Below are 22,451 nucleotides of genomic sequence, written 5' to 3' on the forward strand. Positions count from 1 at the left end.
CATTTTCACAACAAAAATGTCAGACTTAATTTTTTATTTTTTTAATTTTTTTTAACCAAAATATCCAATTTTTCAAATCTTCAGTCTCTTTATGTTTTTTATTAAATTATTATTTTTAAATGTAATAATTTATAAAAGCAAATTTTGACATATTATACAAGTAGGAAAATCAACACTAAGTTAAAGTGAATCAATTTCCTTTTTTTTTTTTTAAATTTCGTTGCATTACAATACAAATTTGTTAGGACTATTTACAGCCATCACAACCAATTGGGTCTACAGAAAAAGCAGGGCTGTTAATGAATGAGTAAGTAAATCTTCCTAGGCACTGACTAGCATTGAATATTATAAAATTATGTGAAAATTCTCCTTATATTTTAAAACTCTAATTGCTATTTAAATGTACATTAGTCGAATAAATCTACCCGGACACCTTATTAAAGCCTGCTCAAAGGTTCTTCAATTATCGTTTTATTACTGAACTTTTTAAAATTGATCACAGAGACTGGATCAAATTCTAGCTCGTAGTATATGTAAATTGAATTCCATCGCCTCTTAATCATTAAATAATCAATAATTTAAAATAATGCTGTTTAATATATTCTCTGTAAACCATTCCCAGGATTACATTTAATCGAAAACTTGCTTCATGCACAAATATTAATAACAGGACTAAAAATGCTTATCCTTCAAAATAAACGAATATACAAGAATAGACAAATGTATTTACAGTTAGCTCAGAATGTAATGCAGCACGATTCTACCTTGAAATGAGAGCACAGCCAATTTTTTTTTTTTTTTTTTAATCATAACTGCTACATCAATGTAATTTTAGTCTCATTCCAATTTCTTGCAGCTAATTTGTATTTTTCAGCAATTCAATTTACTTAATTACACCTATTATGCGTGGAAAACACAATGGAAGACTTTTAACTACTAGAAACAAGAAATTAACTTAACAGCCTACATTTTGCTTAAAAGAAAGTACTAAAATAAAAATGTGTTATTTTGTGTTACTTAAACAATTATAAGCTAGACAGTTTAGTGAGTACAAGGAAAAAACCCTTATCACTTTCAAAATCTATCAAACGTCTTTCCTTTTTTAACTGGAAGCACCTTTTGAAGCTAAAAGCCTACGCACAACAGAATTTTATCATTTTAACATCAAAAGACGTTGTGCTATCTCAATGTGCTTCTGTAACATTTATGCCAAAAAGTTACACAGTTGTGCAGAATTAATAAAATCCTTTCCTAACGTCGAATAACTAACTCTAAAAAGAATTCAATGTACAAAAAAGCCTTTGAGCTCCACTTTGCTTGAACAATTTTATACTTGATTTTTCCAACAAGTAAATTAAATGCATGTCTTAATTCTCAATGTTAAATACGACAAAGAGACAAGTCTAAAAGAGTCGGTGAAAGTTAAAACAGCGACAAGCTGTTCTGAAGCTGTTTTTAAGTGTACTATCCATGTAGGCTGTTAACACCATTACTATTAGCAACTAATTTTGTCAGTCTGTTACGTAATGGCGCTTCAGTCGGACCTAATAATCTGGGGAGAAATACGATCGACAGCACAGCCAATATATGAAGGAAGAAGTACATATGCCTGAAAAAAAGAAAAGAATTGTAGTTAATGGTATGTTTCTGAAATAAATAGCACAAATTGTTTACCAGAAGACAAGCAGGCTCGCCCAGAACTCAAGTAGTACAAAACTGAAAGTAAGGTAGCCCATGATGATCCTTGTAACAAATATGGTCAGCACGTTGTAAAACATTATCTTGCTTTGTGAAGTTTGGAAATAAGGCCTGAGACTTCCTCTCACCTGTTATGTCAGACAATGAGAAATTTTTAAGGGCGTTTAAATTAAATCAAAACTTACAACTCTCGCAGCAACTGTGAACAATGCTCCGCTCAAGAAAGTCATATAATAGCCGGGATAGAACCCATGCCAAAGAGCCGACAATAAATAAGTTAGCAGAACATTATATTTTTTAACCCGTGAATATACTATAAGTTTGAGCCACAGGTTCGTTCCTTTGTTCCAACTGTCAATCGACTCTCGAATATTTGTTCCCAACTAAAAATAATATATACGTATTAAGATAACTCTTAATAAAGTTTTGTCTAATATGATTTAACTTACCTCAAAATTATAAATATCTACATTACTAGTTAAATCCCACTTTGCTTTCTTAGTTATCGGATCGTATCCGTTGAAACCAAGACCTGATAGGTTGCATATCGCATCGGCAAGGATCCAAGCATGATAATACTTAAATCGAACTAGTGAGGTGGCCAAGATTATATAGCACATCTGGTATGGAATGCCTTTTGCCAGAAAATCCTCGTCTGAAAATGGCCAAACTTTTAATTTAACTGTTGCATACTAGACAAGAAATTTAATCTTTAAGAAGTAGACATGACTGGATAAGGGCCAAGATTTTCATCTAGCACATAGCGTATGTTCAATCTCAACTAATTTTAATTTTGTGCAATTCTTAGCAACAATATTTTAACTATGGTAATATTAAATTTATTTGTATTGTATTAAATTGTTTGAATTTAACATTTTCATCATAATGAATTATTTTTAAAGTTATATTTACCATTCAGTTAATTAAGGTTTTAAGTTGAGATAAAAAAGTCAGCGTCACAAGCGGGATTATTGATTTAAGATTTTTAATCTTTTATTTCTGAAATCTCCAGTTTTGTTTAAAATTTTTTTTTTAATAGTATGTCATGTATGGTAATTTTAAGTGTTGTATTTATATCAATCTGGTAACTATTAAATCAATTGACATGAGTCATATAGTGAAACAGTCAGTTTAAAAATATCTTCGTGGCCATGTTTATATAATAATAATTCAATCAAATGTAAAATTTTTTAGGTCAAAGAAAACAAGACAAAAAAAAATCAACCTGATAAGACCTACATTTAAAAAAAAAATTATTCTTTAATTATTGTGTGTAAACATTGACATTATTTATAGCAGTACCATAATTAATCTTCAATTTCAAATTGTTGTCATATCTTGAGTATTTATGTATACTACTTAGATTTATCTCTGGGAAAAATAATTTTTTTGTATATTTTTGATTAATTAATTTAAAATTGACATTGACTCAAGAGTAAGGATAAGGGCCAAGATTTTCATCTAGCACATAGCGTTTGTTCAATCTCAACTAATTTTAATTTGGTGCAATTCTTAGCAAAAATATTTTAACTATGGTAAAATTAAATTTATTTGTACTGTATTAAATTGTTTGAATTTAACATTTTCATCATAATGAATTATTTTTAAAGTTATATTTACCATTCAATTAATTAAGGTTTTAAGTTGAGATAAAAAAGTCAGCATCACAAGTGGGATTCGAACCCAAACCTTTGGCTTGATTCACTGCTACTCTACCACTTGAGCTATCGTGACTTCGATCCACTCGGTCACCAACTTCTCAACTCAACCGCACCTTTCGAATTTTCCCTCCTTTTTGCCATTTTTCAAATGCCGTGTAATTTATTTGATTCTCGGCGACAAATGAAATGGCCAAAATTTTTTATCTCAACTTAAAACCTTAATTAATTGAATGATAATTGGTCAAGCAGACCACGAAAAATAGTGGAGTTATATTTACCTTTTAGCCTTTCAATTGGGCATGTGACAAGTATAAATACTAATGCACAAATAACACTAACAATTAATTTTTGCATTGCTGGTATGAAAGGGGAAGGCTCACAGTACAAACCGGGATCCTTCAAGTCTTTTAACTACAACAAACAGAAAACAATTTATTTAATAAATATTATTCTATTAGAATGACAAGATAAGCTGGTCAAATATTGACTCACAAAATGCAAACAACTATCTAAATCCTCATTAAACATACCATGACATATTCATATTTCTTGAAGTTTCTTCCGGTTATAAATTCCTTAAAGTCTTTAAATAGTATGAAAGGTCCTGCCATTAAGGTTTGGAACTGAAATATATAGCTGAAGTATTCAAGCAAGACCGGCACTTCCCTACAAATAAAAAAATTAATCTACTGACAAATTTTTAATAAAATGCTATTAATAAAAACAGATTTCCAACTTACTTAATAGCATAGTATTTCTGCGTGTTAGTCAACGAATCCTGTGATTGAAGGCTGCCGTCTTGTATACAATAAGCTAGAGAAGTTATTTTCTGTGTCATTACCATCATTGGGCCTGTTACCAAAAAAAGTTAATTGAGTTATTTTACTTTCTTTCAATTTATCTCATTATATACCTGTTATGTCCAATGATACAGCTCCGTACCACAACCGATGGATGTGTACCAGAGAAAGATAGAACATAGCTATTGTTAAAACATAACTGGAAGGAAACAAAAACATTAATATAACAAAAATAAACATAATGAATTATTTATCTTACCAAGGCATCAATTTTGATTTCATGAATTTCATAGGGATGTAACATATTGAAGGTAATAGAATTAAATGAAATGTTTGCCTGGAAAAAAAGAATAAATTTACTCAAGTAAATATTTTAAAACAACTTTGTTTTTTAATTGTTATTATTCCAAAAATTGCTTCTTTTTAAATATCTCTTAGTTAACTTTTTATGAAGAACAGTTTACCAGTTTTTAATTTTGTTTTTGTTTTAATGTATATATAAATTGTATATATTTCAAAGCCCTGCTTTCTCTTCAGCAATACAAAAATCTTTACGATTCAGATGCATCTATTACATAAACTATTCTTCATACAACGTTATTTATAAAATATTTTAAATATACTAATTACCTAAACAAAAAGTTTAAAAAGAATGACAAAACAAAAACATTCCATTTTAATCAAGCCATGATTTGAATAAAGTATTAAAAATTTTGCAGGATTGTTCTCAGAACTCCTTAACATTTAAAAATACAATAAGAAATTTGTTTTTCCAATATACTTACGGGCCAAATGTGACTACTGCTATGAAAAAACCAAACACTAACAAGTACCACAGACGTTTTTCGTAATTATCCGGTCTTGGCCTTATGTACACCCCAAATATAATGGCAAGGATCCCAGCCAGTAATTGTGATGCGACAAAGTTTATCTAGTAACAAACAAAAACGGAATTTAATTAATCATTTCACTATTTCTGAAGGTTTATATAAATAATTAAATAATGCCAGAAAATTATTACGTCCTAATTTATTTGTTTAAAAAATTATTGAATAGAAATAAAAGCTAAAAATATTATTGTAGCATATGATGTCTAATTAACAATTCATTGTTTATCAGAATGAAAAATTAATAATTGAACATTTGACCTCTGAAGTGCTGAAAAATAAAACGTTTTATTATTGTAGCTATTCTACTTAACTATAAGATAACAAATAGTAAATATTCATTCAATGCTAATTTTAACTGAATACAAATGACAATTTGAAAATTAGAACACCGAAATGATCTAAATTTATCAAAAGGCAGAGAAGCGTTTTTATTTTTATAAGGTAGTTTTCTTTTCACAAACAAATGAAATTATAGTCAATTTTTTAAAGTAAAGGAAATATCTAAAAAAAAAATCAACATCCTTGTAATAAGCTTATTGATTTCCATGCATGTATAAACAAAAGACATGACTAGGCAAGATTTCGTCGATTAATTGACTCCGGTCATGAAAACATTATTTCCATACAAATAACATTTACATGAATTTCAATAATGAAAGCAAATTTATATAGACAAGATCTATTTTTAGTTAATAAAAATTTCATCAATATTCCTTTGGATAATTTTTTAATTATCATAACCAATAAACACAAGGGTCCTTCAGGCTATCGTCATCCTACGTAGAGATTTCGATATCAAACTAAAATGTAGTTCACAGACCAAATTTTTTTTAAATTTCCTGACAAGATTTGTGGCTCTCAAACTGAGATTGCTTCCAATTTCATCAATATTCCTTTGGATAATTTTTTAATTATCATAACCAATAAACACAAGGGTCCTTCAGGCTAACATTGTCATCCTACGTAGAGATTTCGATATCAAACTAAAATGTAGTTCACAGACCAAATTTTTTTAAATTTCATGACAAGATTTGTGGCTGTCAAATTGAGATTGCTTCCAATTTCTTTTGTGCTTGATGGAATTGACTATTTGAGAAAGTCGGGACTGCGGTGGCCGAGTGGTTAGTGTCTGGACTTGTATTTGCCACACTAGTGGTTCTGAGTTCAAATCCCAGCAAAGCCCTTGGAAATTTATTTCAGACTAATTTATTATGAAGTCTAATCAAATTAGCATTGGAAGATTCATTGAACTTCTACAAAGATATTTCCCCTAATGACATTTTTAATGTACAAATAAAGGATTAGGTAAATTACAAAGTTGAGCTCTAGTATTTTAGGTTGACAATTTTTGTTTGACGAGATTTGAGGTTTATGATTATTAAAAATTAAGTTTATAAAAAAACTAGTTAAACCATGTCATGAAAGTATATAATTTTATGCGGTATACTTTATTACTGAATGAGGCAACGCTTAGTTTGTGAAACATTTAAAACATTGTGATGCAACAAGTGTTTAAAACAGGATATGAATAGCTTATTGGCAGATTATCAAAACTTGACACCGTATTACATTTTTTAATCTTTTATTTCTGAAATCTCCAGTTTTGTTTAAGATTTTTTTTTTAAAATAGTATGTCATTTTATGGTAATTTTAAGTGTTGTATTTATATCAATCCGGTAACTATTAAATCAATTGACATGAGTCATATAGTGAGACCGTCAGTTTAAAAATATCTTCGTGGCCATGTTTATATAATAATAATTCAATCAAATGTAAAACTTTTTAAAGGTCAAAGAAAACAAGACATGACAAAAAAATCAACCTGATAAGACCTACATTAAAAAAAAATTGAAACCTTTTTATCTACTAATTTATTCTTTAATTATTGTGTGTAAACATTGACATTATTTATAGCAGTACCATAATTAATCTTCAATTTCAAATTGATGTCATATCTTGAGTATTTATCTATACTACTTAGATTTATCGCTGGGAAAAATAATTTTTTTGTATATTTTTGATTAAGTTAAAATTGACATTGACTCAAGAGTTGAAATGAGTGATGTATTACACAAACTCTGTGTAATAATAAATAAGGATATGATTGTGCAATTTTTCATAACACTTCAATAACAGCTGTCAGAACACTTTCTACAAAATCAAACACCACGACTTTCCACTGTATGAAAATGAGTTCTCAAAAACAAATTTACAAAAAAGTACAATGGTGAAATTAATTACATTATTTAATAGAGAAATTTAAAAATAAAAACTGTACATTATTTTTTATTGCGCTATGCTTGTTTGCATAAACCTTAAACCAGTAACCACTGGTGTCAAATATTGATATCTGCATAAATGTTTATTTGTAAACACTCCTATTGTTGGGACAAGTGAAGTGCAAAATATAATTCTATTGAAAAATACAGTGCATCAATCATTTATCAATGGCTTTTAAAAGATGCAAAAATTGATTTTCCTGTTAACTTCCAGTCCATTACATCGGACAACAATCAAAATCGACAAGGAACCTAAAGTTGTTATTGAAGCTGAGCCACAAAAGCTTCATGTTTTGTACTGAACGTAATTTAAAATTGGCAGCTTGTTCGTATCTGATCATCCCGACAGGCTATTCTTGCTTGTTTGGACTGTCAGACTTACTTCGCCATCTTCAGTGGATTGGTTTGTTCTCGAAACAATGCTTCACACTTGTGCTTGAAGTGCTTCCTTACCCCATCTATTCAATACGCCATTTAACCCATACAAAATTGTTTTAAGAAAAAAAAAAAAATCATGGTTTGACCAAAAGCGGTGGGATGATGACAATTTCATTGCTTGGTATCTGCCAGTTATCTAACAATAATTGTATAAATGTTTTTACAAATAAAACAACTCAAAAATAAAATTATATCAACAATTTTCTCTAAACTTTGAATCAATTTGCACAAATAATAAAGATGAACTATTATACACAATCAAACTGGAATTAACCAATAAATTTAGTAGGTGCCTTTAATAAAAACCTTTCACCAGGAGTAATTAGTGTTAGGAAAATATTGATGTAGTCATCGTTTTGATGGTGACAGACATTGAAAACAAATTGAGTGAGAAAACTAATTGATTTTTAGCTGTTGTTTTCTCAACTATTGTCCAGACACCCATTGTTTGATTATTGTTTAGACAAGAGACCCATCGGATGAACATCAATACTTTGCCAAAAAGTGCAACAAACTTGTTTTTGGCACTTCACAAATAGAAAGTGAAAGGGGAAAAAAACAGGATTTTCATGATTTTGTTATTGAGACATGCCCAACCATGCATTAGGAAAGACTCAGGAAAAGGATAATTTTTTAAAGATTCAGTATTTTTAAACGTTGAATAAGGTGAAAAAAATTAAACAAAAATTATACATTTGAACATCTGTAACCACCTTCAAAAAAGGTCTTAAAATAGAAATAAATTTGGAAATTCAAAAAGTATACGTATATTTGAAAATGTCTTTAACCCTTAATATTTAAGTATATTTAAATGTGTATAAAATAAATAAATAAAATAAACTTTAAGTATATTTAAGAAGTATGTTTAACTGTCTATAACCAGTATCAAAAAAGGCCAAAAATAGGAGAAAATTTGAAAATGTCTATAACCACTTTCAAAAAATGCCATAAAGAGCAGTATATTTGAAAATTTCTCTAACCACCTTCAAAAAAGACCTAAAAATAGCAGTATATTTGAAAATTTCTGTAACCACTTTCAAAAAATGCCATAAAGAGCAGTATATTTGAAAATTTCTCTAACCACCTTCAAAAAAGACCTAAAAATAGTAGTACATTTGAAAATTTCTGTAACCACTTTCAAAAAACGCCAAAAATAGCAGTATATTTCATAATTTCTTTAACCACCGTCAAAAAAGACCTAAAAATAGCAGTATATTTGAAAATTTCTCTAACCACATTCAAAAAAGACCTAAAAATAGTAGTATATTTTAAAATTTCTGTAACCACTTTCAAAAAACGCCAAAAATAGCAGTATATTTCATAATTTCTTTAACCACATTTAAAAAAGACCTAAAAATAGTGGTGTATATAAAAATTTCTCTAACCACTTTCAAAAAAGCCAAAAATAGCAGTATATTTGAAAATTTCTGTAACCACTTTCAAAAAACGCCAAAAATAGCAGTATATTTCATAATTTCTTTAACCACCTTCAAAAAAGACCTAAAAATAGCAGTATATTTGAAAATTTTTGTAACCATTTTCAAAAAAGCCCAAAAATAGCAGTATATTTCAAAATTTCTTTAACTACCTTTAAAAAAGACCTAAAAATAGTAGTGTATATAAAAATTTCTCTAACCACTTTCAAAAAAGGCCAAAAATAGCAGTATATTTCAAATTTTTTTAACCATCTTCAAAAAAGACCTAAAAATAGAAGTATATTTGAAAAGTTCTGTAACCACACAAAAAAAAGGCAAAAATAACAGCATATCTGAAAATCTCTTTTCCACCTTAAAAAAAGAACTAAAAATATTGGTATATTTGAAAATTTCTGTAACCACTATCAAAAAAAGGCCAAAAATGGCAGTATAATTGAAATTCTCTTTAACCACCTTCAAAAAAGGCCAAAAATAGAAGTACATTTGAAAATTTCTTTGACCACTTTCAAAAAAGGCCAAAAATATAAGTACATTTGAAAATTTCTTTGACTACCTTCAAAAAGGGCAAAAATAGAAGTACATTTGAAAATTTCTTTGACCACTTTCAAAAAAGGGCAAAAATGAAGTACATTTGAAAATTCCTTTGACTACCTTCAAAAAAGGCATAGAAGTAGAAGTATATTTGAAAATTTCTGTAACCACCTTAATAAAGGCCTAAAAATGGAAGTATATTTCAAAATTTCTTTGACCACCTTCACAAAAGACCTAAAAATATTGGTATATTTGAAAATTTCTGTAACCATTCCCAAAAAAGTCAAAAGTAGCAGCATTTATGAAAATCTCTTTGTCCACCTTCAAAAAAGAAGTAGAAATAGAAGTATATTTGAAAATGTCTATAACCACTTTCAAAAAAGACCAAACATCGTAGTACATTTGAAAATTTCTTTGACCACCTTCAAAAAAGGCCAAAAATAGAAGTACATTTGAAAATTTCTTTGACCACCTTCAAAAGGTGCCAAAAATAGAAGTAATTTGAAAATTTCTTTGACCACCTTCAAAAACTGCCAAAAATGAAGTACATCTGAAAATTTCTTTGACTACCTTCAAAAAAGGCCTAGAAGTAGAAGTATATTTGAAAATTTCTGTAACCACCTCAAAAAGGGCCTAAAAATGGAAATATATTTGAAAATTTCTTTGACCCCCTTCAAAAAAGACCTAGAAATATTGGTATATTTGAAAATTTCTGTAACCATTATCAAAAAAAGGCCAAAAATAGCAGTATAATTGAAATTCTCTTTAACCACCGTACAAAAAAGGCCAAAAATTTCGTGCAATTAAACAAGATTATTGGATGTATTTTAGGTACTTTTTTAAAATCATCAGTTAAATATTTAATTTATTAGTTTTGTTTTGGTTTTGAGTGCATCTATAATAATTATAACGTGGGTGTAAACGTCCATAGAAGTGTGTGTGGAGACGCGGCCCAAAACAAAACAATACAAATATGTTGTTAATTAACCAAGATTCTTGTTTCTGTTCAGTTGACAAGGTCGGTTGGTTTGTCAACAGTGGGTTCGCGGATTGGCTAACTTTACTTGTGAAAGGCGTATTCAACAGGGTGCCGCGAGGTTATGACCCTGCAACTGATGCCAGTCGGACCGAGGGCCACCAGTCCAAGGATTAAACAGCGAAGGAACACTTACATGGTCTAAGGGCAGTTGGTAATGATCAGCGATGCCAGCGAACAAACGGTTGCCCTCGTAGGAATTGCCCAAGTGGTCCAGTCCCGTTTTAAGAATATAGCTGATCACGTCCATTTCGCTATTTCACTAGATCCTCGTCATATCGGCGATTCAGTCGAAGCCCGGCTTTTTCACGGGAGCGCGTCGATTGAGACGGTCATGGGTCGAGCTAACTGGGCACCGTGCTTTATCGGCTCGCTCTCGAGAACCGGCAGGGATTGGAAACAGAAACGATTGGCCGTAGGAGCGAGGGCCGCGTAGAGGGGAGGCTGCGATGGTGAGGCAGGGGCCGCCGGCCGAGAGTGGCGTGATCTCCGACCCCGCCCCGCAGCTGATACCTTTGAAGTCCGCCTCGTAGGTCGTACCCACCCGCGTCCAGTCAACTTTTTTCCCCGACAGTTTTCCTTTTTCAATCGATATCACCTCTTTCTATCTTTTCTTTTACCCGATCAAAATCAATTCCTGAAAATAACCGACGATCCATGATCACGACGGGCATGCTCAGTAAAGAGACAACGGTTTCATTAATTCCTCTAGAATAAATTAGAATTTACCACTTGTCAAATGTATGTGCATATTACAATATTTGCAAAACTTCCATAAATTAATAACATCGTTGAACAAACACAAAATTCCTGATGAGGTCTGATGGGTGAGACCTGTCTTATCTCAAGTCCAATAGTAAAGTAATATAATAATCTGTTCTTTCCTGGGAGAGTTAAGGTAGTCGTATTTGCCAATGACCTCCTTATGCTAAGCTGGAAATGGTCGTTCCACTTGGAACTAGAAGCAAATGAAAGCTTGAACTCGGTGGAAAAGTTGTAAAGGTAAAAAGGAAAAGCAATGAACCTTAAAAAATTAGCAAACTAGAAATGTACTTTTCTCTGAACATACTAGTAGACCAGTCAGTTAACAAAACGATTCCCATGATAAAACAAAAAATCTATTGCCTTTTTCAAAAAGAACGATTGAACTTTTGGTTCAGTTGTGGGTCAGACTCAAAATCACAACTGCTTGATTCAAAGATTAAAATTTCAACCCTTCGAATGATAAAACTGTTCTATGTATTAAGGATGATCTATCAACAAGAAGGTTTAATTATTAGTCCTCGTCACATGAATGGAGAACGGAATTATTTATTATATGTTTGGAAAACCGTGCCCATTATGAATACCTGCTGCCATTGTTAAGTGTTAGTTACGGTAAATCTTTTTGCATAAACATAAAGTCCAAAGAACTCCTAAACTATACCTGAACCTAAACCTAAACTAATCATACTACAACTGTTGTATGCATAACAAACAATACTGTAAATATGCTAACCTAAATTGTAGCACTTCTGAAGCTTGGCCGATAAAAGGTGTAAATGGTCATTTTGATGAAGGTTATCTGAGTTTTGACTTCAACTGTAGACAAAATTTATAATTAGGATAAACGAAGGGCATTACCATATGGGACACTCCAGGTCTGATAAGATGGTATATGGAAAGACCACTTTCCTCGCGGACGGGGCAATACTACCGGTCAGGCAATATGTTGATGGAAGAACCCTTGAATACCCAGGATGGCATCAAAGTCCTGAGCCACGTCTGATGTCCCAGAACAGTAGTGCCCAAGCTCGAGGGAACACTGCTGTGTGGTAGAATAGCGACTGCGAAATCCAAACTGATGGTCAGGAATTGGGAATCTAGGATGCGTTTTTGGAAGAGTAGCTCTAGGATTTTCCCCACGATTGGCCATAATCTAATGGAGGAAGTGGGGAGATGTTTTTATTTATTGGGTTCTGTCATTTGGTTGATGGATTGTTTCAAAATTTTTTTACATTAAACAAAAAAATGAAACAGAACGGACACAATTCTGTGACAACTAGAAAAGTCAAGGAACTCAATTACAAAGAACCCTTTAACTATCTTAACTTAAATTGTATCACTTCTGAAACTTGGACTTTTTTTTGATTCCAAGATTATCTGAGTTTTGACCTGACAAAATTTATCACTTCAGACACATTTATCTTCGTTTTATTATTAGACAGACTCACATCTGCTTGATTCGCTGGCTGAAAGCACTGACCTCGCCACATGAGTGGGCCAACGGAATTATTTCTGATATGTTTGGAAAACCATGTCCATTATGAATTCCGGCTGCCTTTATTATTACGGTAAATCTCTTTGCATAAACTTAAAGGTCAAAGAACTCCTAAACTATTATCATACTAACGATCTAGTAATAGACATGACAACAACTGGTGTGGATTTTTTTTTTCAAAATTTTATATGAGCTTTGGCATGAACCGAAAAATTCGATGACTTCTTGAATATTTATAAGTTGTATTTATTATGCACAAAACTGCTTGATTCACTAAAAGAAAGTACTGACCTAAATACGTGTGAAGGATATGGGGAAAATATATACAATTTTTGTAAACCAACCATATTATAAAGGTCTAATGCCTTTTTACAAGCCGAAGCTGGTTTCAGTAAAGATAGTTGAGGTCAAGCAGAAGGTTAAAAGGTGAAGCAATGATCCTTAAAAAATTAGCAATCTAAGAATGTTCTCTGAACATATTAGTAATCAAATCAGTTAACAAAACTATACCCACGATAAAACAAAAAAACCTATTGCCTTTTCAAAAAGAACGATTGAACTTTTGGTTCAGTTGTGAGTCAGACTCAAACTCACAACTGCTTGATTCAAAGATTAAAATTTCAACCCTTCGAATGATAAAACTGTTCTATGTATTAAGGATGATCCATCAACAAGAAGGTTGAACGACACAAGTATCTTTTATGCAAAACAAAAGAACCAAAAGTTTAATGTTGACGTGAAATTTCTAAAATAACTGAAAAAGAGTTTAATGGAAAAAATTAATCGTAGGCACAATTTATCGTTTATGATTCATTGTATTGTTGGTCAGATCCATTTCTGTTTGATTCACTGGCAGAAAGTGCTGGCCTAAATATTTTATGTTATCGTAAATAATAATTAAAAAAAAACACTATAACTTATTTTATTAAGAAACATCCTTAATCACACCATAAAAACGCCGTTAACAAACAGACAACATACTTTTCACTAGAACGTGTAAACGGTCATTTTTCGATGCGAAGATTACCCGTCTACGTATGTGAACTGTGTACAGAATTTATCATTTCTGACACATTTATCTTTGTCGTATTGTTAGCCCGACTCGCATCTGCTTGATTCACAGACTGAAACCACTGACCTGAATACGTCTGAGGACCATCGGAACTAGTAAAAAATATACTTTTCAACTGTAAGACACATTATTTGAATAGGAAATTACGGGCTGTATACAAAATTGATACATTTTCATGTTCCATTTTTTTAAAATCAGATCTACTGGACTCAAAGCCTAGAGCATAACAGTTCGTGGTTTAAGTATCCAAATAACTTTTCAATGTTTTACCTTAAACTTAATTACTTTAACTTAGTAAAGTTTTGCATACATTTTGAATAACTACCCTCCAATTTTAACAAAATAAAAACGGTATTTTTTCATTAATAAATAAATTTTAGAGAGAAGTATCATTTAAGATAATTTTGTTTTCTTTGTTGAGCAAATAACATTCACTTATTCCAATTAATTATTTTTTTATCTAAGGTTTTTGGTTGAGATGAAAAATTTAGTGACACGAGCAGGATTCCGAACCCACGACCTTCGTCGGCACAATACGCCGCTGTTCTAACCACTTACGCTATAGTGACTTCAGCACAAGTGGTTAGATCAGGCGTATTGAGCCGAAGGTCGTGGGTTCGAATCCCGCTCGTGACACTAATTTATCATCTAAACCAAAAACCTAAAAAGAATAATTAATTGGAATAATTAATATGGTCAATTATGACCACTAAGCAAATATCGATTAATTTAATATTTACTTAGTTTTTATTAAGATTAAGTATTACAAAAGACTGGTTTAGAATGATGCTATCCCCTTGTACCTCCTTGCAACTCTCTTCCTCTTCATAAGTAATGGGCCAAGACTTTACAGGCTAAGGCGATGAGCCTAATAAGTGGCACACAATGACAAGCTTTCCTCAGTGTCACTGAAACCATGGATAAAACGGCAACTATGGTCTTTGGTGTGTTGAACCTTCCATCGCTCCAAACAGATGCCAGAGCAGCAGCTCACAGGCTCATAAATGGACAACTATCTGCAAGGATACGCCATGTCAAAGAACAATGATAACTGAGAGAGGGGATGCAAACAGAAGCCATTCTAGGCGCCCCTAATTTCACCCACAAGTATTTATTTATATTTTTTTTACGAGGGTTTGCAACAACAGAGGTCATATAAACCCTCAGGGTGCCGGTGTTTTTGAAAAAAAGCCCATTTGTAAGTATGTCGGGTTCGAATGCAGGGCCGCTGGATTCGAACCCGGACCTTTACCTTACAGAGATGAGCGCCGTGTCAATGATTAAACCTTGCGGCCACCGACGCCCCTCACCCACAATTACAAGGTACTCATACTAGAAAGGGAATAATGGGCCAAAAAAAACTTCTGACGATTCCGACTGGTATGCTGACGCTCAAAACCGGATCGAGGCGCGGAAGCTGAGTGCTCGGAATGAATCCGAAGATCGAACTGACTCTAAACTTAGGTAAATAGGCTACAATTTTCCAGTCGGAAATCATAGCAATTGAACACTGCGCCAGAGAAAAAGGCTAAAAACACATTATAGGAAGATAGCCATTTTATCTGACAGTCAGGTCGCACGTAAGGCCTTAGCCTCATTTGAGGTAAAAACAAAGGCGTATGGAATTGTATGGAAGCACTGGCAGAAGTCAGAGACACCAATGAAATGACCCTGGCAGTGAGAAAGTAAACATCTTTACATAAAACAAAAAACGGCAAGGCTATGGAGGTTGATGAATAACATGAAGCTGACCAGTGAGTTATAAAAATAGAGGAGCATAATAGATCTACTCATTCGAGGAGTAGAAGGCCTTGTGGCCCCTCTTTTATCCCTATCCCTATCCTCGGTCCTTTTAAATCATTTGGGTGTTCCTCAGGGGAGCATATTTGGCCCATTTCTTTTTTTCAACACACTGTAGATATTCTTACACAAGTTAACATTTCAACACTTATTCGCTGATGGTACATCGATTCTTATACGAAATTCAGACCCCTTCATGAATACTCAACATTTACATGGTTTTAATAGGGAAAATTATTCAATAAATTATCAACCAATGACGAATTTGTTGATATTTTTGACTTGCTGGCGTTGAATTTTATTATTTCAATTTTCACTATTTTATCGAGTTTTTTCAGTTAAAGATGTAAAAAGACCATAAAATAGCGGAACCTGAGAAAAGTAGTGTAACATTTTCTGTTTAAAAAACCTAATTTTCTTTTTTTTTTTAAATAAATAGTATAGTTTACATGTAAGTAACGTTTGCTGCCTTAATTAAAATATCAAAATAAATTTGTTAAAAACTGAAGATTCGATGTCAAAATATTACATGTTTTTCTTTTAGATTCTAATATAGGCAAGAGTTAAGAATGAGGCGAGAAAGCTGTAGTTAGTCGATAATGGGAAAATTGCATGAATGTAGCGCGAACAAACAAAAGATCCACAAGTCATTGTCAAAACGGAAGCAAGAAATCGTATAAATTGAAAATAAAAAATATAACTTTAGGCAATACACGAATAAGTGCCTGTTTTACTAAAGATTTTTTTATTAACAAAATTATTTGATAAAGGCAATTTGGTTGAGATGGTGACCCATAGGTACTTCAATTCTTTTACAATTACAATAGGTTGATCTTCGTACAATCACTTTTTTTAACCTTAATATTTTTTTATTGGGTTAATTCTTGAACAAGTTGGCCTAAGTACGTAGTACGTGATAGGATGCTCAACCTCGACGATTACCTATCACAACAGAACCGTTGTCTGGAACCAACACAAACACACTAAAAATAACATCGCCTGATGCGCGTCTGATTCATCACTAAAATAGAGAAAACGTGTGGATTAGACATAATCAGTTTTGACAATAGGGATTGGCAAAATCTTGGATTTTTCTTTCTGAAATCGTCAACTCCCGTTTTTTGAAAAATAAATAAATGTGTTTTCCGGTTACTGCATTCTTCTATTGCTCAAATGTGTGACCTTAAATTGATAATAATTCTGTATCACGGTCTACAACAATTACAAAAGATTTACTGAAACTAATAATAATAATAATAACATAACAAATTTTTAAATCCACCAGTCTTGATTTCCATTTGGATATTGATTGTAGCCAGTTAAATTTGCACAATATTCCATCAGATAGAATGAACTGAGAAATCTTACATCATACTAATCCATTTACGTTTTAGTGGTCAATTGACCAAGTTACTTCTTTCAATTAATTATTATTTCTATGAGATAAAAAAGTCAGTGTCATGAGCGGGATTCGTACCCACGACCTTCGGCTAAAGTACGCCGCTGCTCTACCACTTCGTGAGCTATCGTGACTTCGATCCACTCGGACACCAACTTACGTACACTCAGGATCAAGGTAGGGTATTGAAGAATAAAGCAAATTTAGTTGCTACTGCCAAGTTTTCGACCTATTCTATCATCATCAGGGCAAAGCATCCTTAAATACGTCTACAGAATGACATATTTAAGTTTTTACAAACGGTCTCAAATTTCTGATTCAGTATCAACATTGCCAAGGACTGTAACAGGCCTGTAAAAACTTACATATGTATTCATTAGATTTCGTGGTCCAATTGACCAAATAGTATCTTTCAATTAATTAATCTTTATGTAAGTTATTGGTTGAGATAAAAAAGCCAGTGTCATGAGCGGGATTCGAACCCACGACCTTCGGCTAAATACGCCGCTACTCTACCACTTGAACTATCATGATCCACTCGGACACCAACTTCCCACCTCAATCCAACCTTTCGAATTTTCCCTCCTTTTTGCCATTGTTCAAATGTGTATTCTATTCGATTCTCGGTGGCAAATGGAGGGAAAATTCGAAAGGTTGTAGGTTGGGATGGGAAGTTGGTGTCCGAGTGGACCGAAGTCTCGATAGCTCAAGTGGTAGAGTAGCGGCGTATTTAGCCGAAGGTCGTGGGTTCGAATCCCGCTCATGACACTGACTTTTTTATCTCAACCAATACCTTACATAAAGATTAAGTAATTAAATATGCATGTCAATCAATATTTAAGGTTGTTTTGCCCTGATAATTACCTTAAAATGTCGAAAATTTGGCAGTAGCAAATAAATTTGTTTTATTCAAGATCATATCTTGATCCTCAGTGTTTTCCACCAATACTGCCAAATAAAGCTGACAGACCTCAAAATATTGATCAAAGCTTGTTGTTACACAATATTGAAATTATCTTACCAAATTTTTTTCGTGTCGCATGAACATTTTTATGACAACTCAAGAATTAGTGGCCATTTGTAGATCAAATAATCGTTATACTATCATTTTAAAATCAACAATTTGAACTTTAAACTATTAACAATTGACCTCCATCTCAACCTACAACCTTTCAAAATTTCTTATATCATACATTTTTCCTGTTAGTGATATATAAACCTAAAGAATGTATGGATGCTTAAAGTATAAAATGACTATATTTCCTGTACTTTTTCCTCCAAAAGCTCTCAAACACGTTGTCAATTTTGGCCAATTGAGTATTCACATTTTCGACCAAACACGTAAATTATCCAGTCTTAAAATCAAATCTGGTCTGTATTTTGAATTGTATTTTCCCTAACTAAGAGCTAATTTTCAACAATGATTAATTCGCAAGAATCCTACTTATTCCTTTTATTACCTGTACCTATTATTTTCATTGCATCACAAATTAAGGTTGCAAACATTATAAAGGGCTCAGGAATGCTTGGAATATTCGAAATATTTGATCTAATACGCATGTTGTACAAAACGATAAAATTTTCAAATTACTCAATTTCAATTTCAAAAGAAATCTTCCTAAGCTTAGCGGTTTGGTTTGAGATGTGACTATTTTACGAAAAATGTTATTTGAACTTTCTCTTAAGAGACACTGCATTAGAGACAATATACTTTCAACTTGTGAACCAACGGTATAAACAGGAAAAGACCTGTGTTTTCTGAGTAAGAAAATATTTTTACCGTATACATTCTATTTTCCGATGCTTTCCTCTTTAAAGAGCAGAAGTTAGGAAAAAAAATCACCTCGAAGTAGATCTTGGATTATTATATCCCAGTGTCCCGCTAGGGGCCATTCGTAAGACTGCCCACGTTGCGATAATACGACTTGCAGTATACAAAAGGAAAATGGCAGAGGAAGAAATGATACTTCATAGAGAAATAAAAATGCCTAAAATCTACCTCATAAGATATCAGGATATTAAATAAAAATTAATGTCCCTATCTTGTTCTATGATTACTAAATTCATAACTTACTAATAAAAAGGAGCTAAATTCAGAAAAACAGATGCCTTTGACGGATTAGTAACTTCCCATTGTATAGTATTTAAAAACCCCACATTGGAATAGCAACTGTAGCAGAAGCCTTAATTAAAGAGAATAGGAATCTGCAGGTAAACATTGAAGGCCGTGAGAGGAACAAAATCTCTCTCTTTCTTTCTCATCCTCTCTCTTTCTCTTTCTGTTTTCTCTCTCACTTTCTCTCTCTCATTTTCTTTCTCTCTCTCTTTCTCTCTCATTTTCTTTATCTTTCTTTCTTTCTTTCTTTCTCTCTCTTTCTATCTTTCTCTTTCTTTCTCTCTCATTTTCTTTCTCTTTATTTCTTTCTTTCTTTCTTTCTCTCTCTTTCTATCTCTCTCTTTCTTTCTCTCTCTTTCTATCTCTCACACACTCTCTCGTCCTTCCTCTCTCTCTCTCTTTCTCTTTCTCTTTTCTCTCTCTTTCTTTCTTTCTTTCTTTCTTTATTTCTTTCTTTCCTTCTCTCTCTTTCCTTTCTATTCCTCTCTTTCTTTCTCTCTCTCTTTCTTTATCTCTCTCTTTATTTCTCTCTCTTTATCTCTCTTTCTTTCTCTCTTTTTTATTCCTCTCTCTCTTTATTTCTCTTTCTTTTCTCTTTATCTCTCTCTCTTTCTTTCTCTTCTCTTTATCTTTCTCTCTTTCTTTCTCTTCTCTTTATCTATCTCTTTATCTCTATCTTTCTCTTTCTCTTTCTCTTTCTCTTTCTCTTTCTCTTTCTCTTTCTCTTTCTCTTTCTCTTTCTCTTTCTCTTTCTCTTTCTCTTTCCCTTTCTCTCTCTCGCTCTTTCTCTCTTTCTTTCTCTCTCTCTCTCTCCTTTTCTTTCTTTCTTTCTCCCTCACATATAGATCTGATGTGCATAATGTAAACACTAGATATAAAAGTAAGCAGTTACAAATTATAAAACATAGAACCACAATATTTAATAATTGCTTTGCAATTAAAAGTGCGAGAATGTTTTCAAAATTACCAGTTGAAATTCGGCATTATAACAAAATAAGTATGTTTAGAAAAAATTAAAAAAATTATTGTATATCAAAATATGTGTAAAAATATTAAACTGTATTTTTTCCTCTCTTTTTCCTTAATTAAGTACAAAGATTGTCATGTTTAGATGTTGTTAATGTATCTTTAGAAATGTCACTTAAATGTATAATGTTAAATCCTTAGAAATGTTTATTGTTAGTCTTTACTCCTGATAGAGGTTACGTTTGTTATTATTTAAAGATTACTTTTTATTTTGAATATGTTAATCCACTGTAACCAAGTAGATAGTTTGTAAGAGTAATTAATTTGTTCAACTTTGTTGTGTATAGTAGATTGAGTAGAGTTTATAAAATCATGTTGCTGTAATTACTTTAGGTTTAAGAGGGGTCCTAGAGACCAAACTTTGAGTGATTGTTAAATAAAGCGATAATCGATCAATCAATCAATCGCACTCTTACAATTTTGAAGTTAAAAGTTTGATTTTTAATACTAATTATGCATGTTACTTTGTACCACTTGTTTCTTCTTGTATGTCAGTTCGACGGGTTGTATAATTTGTGTTAACAAAGTTATTTTACATAAAAAGCAATAGTAAATCTAACTAAAGTATTGCCAATTTAAGTTTCGATCCACGAAACAAACCAAAGTCGGTTATTGTCTATGTTGAGATGTCCATAGGAGAAAGCGAAAGAGAAAACGCAAGTGCTTTCTTGAATGTATTGTTGATAACGGAACCGACCGCGCGTGAAAAACGGTTAACTAAAAAAGAACATAAAACACCGCTAAGCTTTTAGCTTATTGAGGACAATTGAATAGAATTTTGTCCAATCAAAATTAAGGTACTATAAATGAAAATGGGTGAAAGCTTTTAGAAAATTTAAAAAAAAAAATGTAAACCTGCTAGGTGAAAAAATAAGCTCATAGCAAATCGTGAAGACTAAGCGGAAAAAGTCTTATATCAAAATAAATACAGGAAGTTTCTTGCTTTCAGGAGCTCTCTGGTTTAGATGCCACGATAATAATCCAGCAGTCCTTGAGTTTCACTCTATTGTTAAGTTTTTAGAAAACTATTAAGCATTGTTCAAATATAAATATATATAATTAACCAGGCGTTTATCTCTCATGGACAGTAGTTATGATATAAATTAAACAAATTAGTACGATTCTGCTACTTGGCTCCCAGATGTTATAATGAATGTTTGTGCATTGTTGAAATAGATTGTTTATGTTCAAAAACAACTCACGTGATCAATAGGCATGTGGTATTTGCGGGCGATGCCTGCGAAAAGCTGGTTGCCTTCGTAGGAGATGCCGACGAAGTTGAGCAGTTGACGTATGGGGTTGCATGACGTCGTGAGGGATTCATCCGTCTTGCATACACACGGGGTCTCCGGATTCTGGTCCATGGCTCGACCCTCCAGGAATCGCTTTTGGACTGAAGAGGTATGGCTGATGTTGGGGTACGCCGCCTCTTCCTTCTCAGATCCTTCCACAATTCATAGGAGCCGTACAGGACGAGATAGGATCCAGTAGGTGTGGACGCGGAGGCTTTGGGTACGACTTGAAGCGACACGATCTGTTTAAAACTTCGAAATATAAGTGATTGTACACAGAATTTGAATTTCCATTTTCACTTCTTTTTTTTTTTTTTAGATAATCGCATATGATTTTATAGAAGTAAATTAAGTTAATTGGACCTCATTAACCGGTAACTTATAACCAATGTGCTTAAACTTTTTCCTGCAGTATATGAACTTCCTCCCAGCTAAATTAAATAATAAGCGAATTTACAGTAGATGGATATCCGCCCTGGCAACTACCTGAACCAAGAATCAATCTACTTCACCAAGTTTCTAAAAGAAAGCACTCCCGCCTGAGATATACCAACAGGAATTTCTTAAACTGTGCTTCCTTATCACAAAGACGACCTTCGTTTATACCGATGTCACCAAGAATTCAATCGGTGTTAAGAGCTGCCTTTGTAAGCAACTCCAGAAGTTATAAGTTTGCTATGATAAGGAGCAACTTCACTGCCGAGCTTGTTGCGCTCA

General features: G+C 32.4%; 1 protein-coding gene across 2 annotated transcripts; it reads right to left on the reverse strand.

Moving 5' to 3' along the window:
- Positions 1-199: 199 nt before the first annotated feature.
- LOC106662234 (lysophospholipid acyltransferase 1) lies at positions 200-22,001 on the reverse strand. 2 transcript variants are annotated; one of them, XM_024224991.1, is made up of 11 exons: positions 21,645-22,001; positions 4,945-5,090; positions 4,419-4,496; positions 4,273-4,358; positions 4,100-4,211; positions 3,890-4,025; positions 3,638-3,770; positions 2,148-2,353; positions 1,884-2,081; positions 1,675-1,826; positions 200-1,609 (listed from the first exon to the last, which is right to left on the reverse strand). In XM_024224991.1, exons 1-11 carry the CDS (start codon positions 21,804-21,806, stop codon positions 1,465-1,467), a joined length of 1,554 nt encoding a protein of 517 aa, XP_024080759.1. In that variant the 5' UTR covers positions 21,807-22,001; the 3' UTR covers positions 200-1,464. The 2 variants fall into 2 exon arrangements, with proteins under 2 accessions (XP_024080759.1, XP_024080760.1); XM_024224992.1 differs by lacking the exon at positions 21,645-22,001 and adding an exon at positions 10,906-11,178.
- Positions 22,002-22,451: the final 450 nt, after the last annotated feature.

Source organism: Cimex lectularius, unplaced genomic scaffold, assembly GCF_000648675.2.
Source record: "Cimex lectularius strain Harlan isolate CLEC.00 unplaced genomic scaffold, Clec_2.1 scaffold19, whole genome shotgun sequence".
NCBI lineage: Eukaryota > Metazoa > Arthropoda > Insecta > Hemiptera > Cimicidae > Cimex > Cimex lectularius.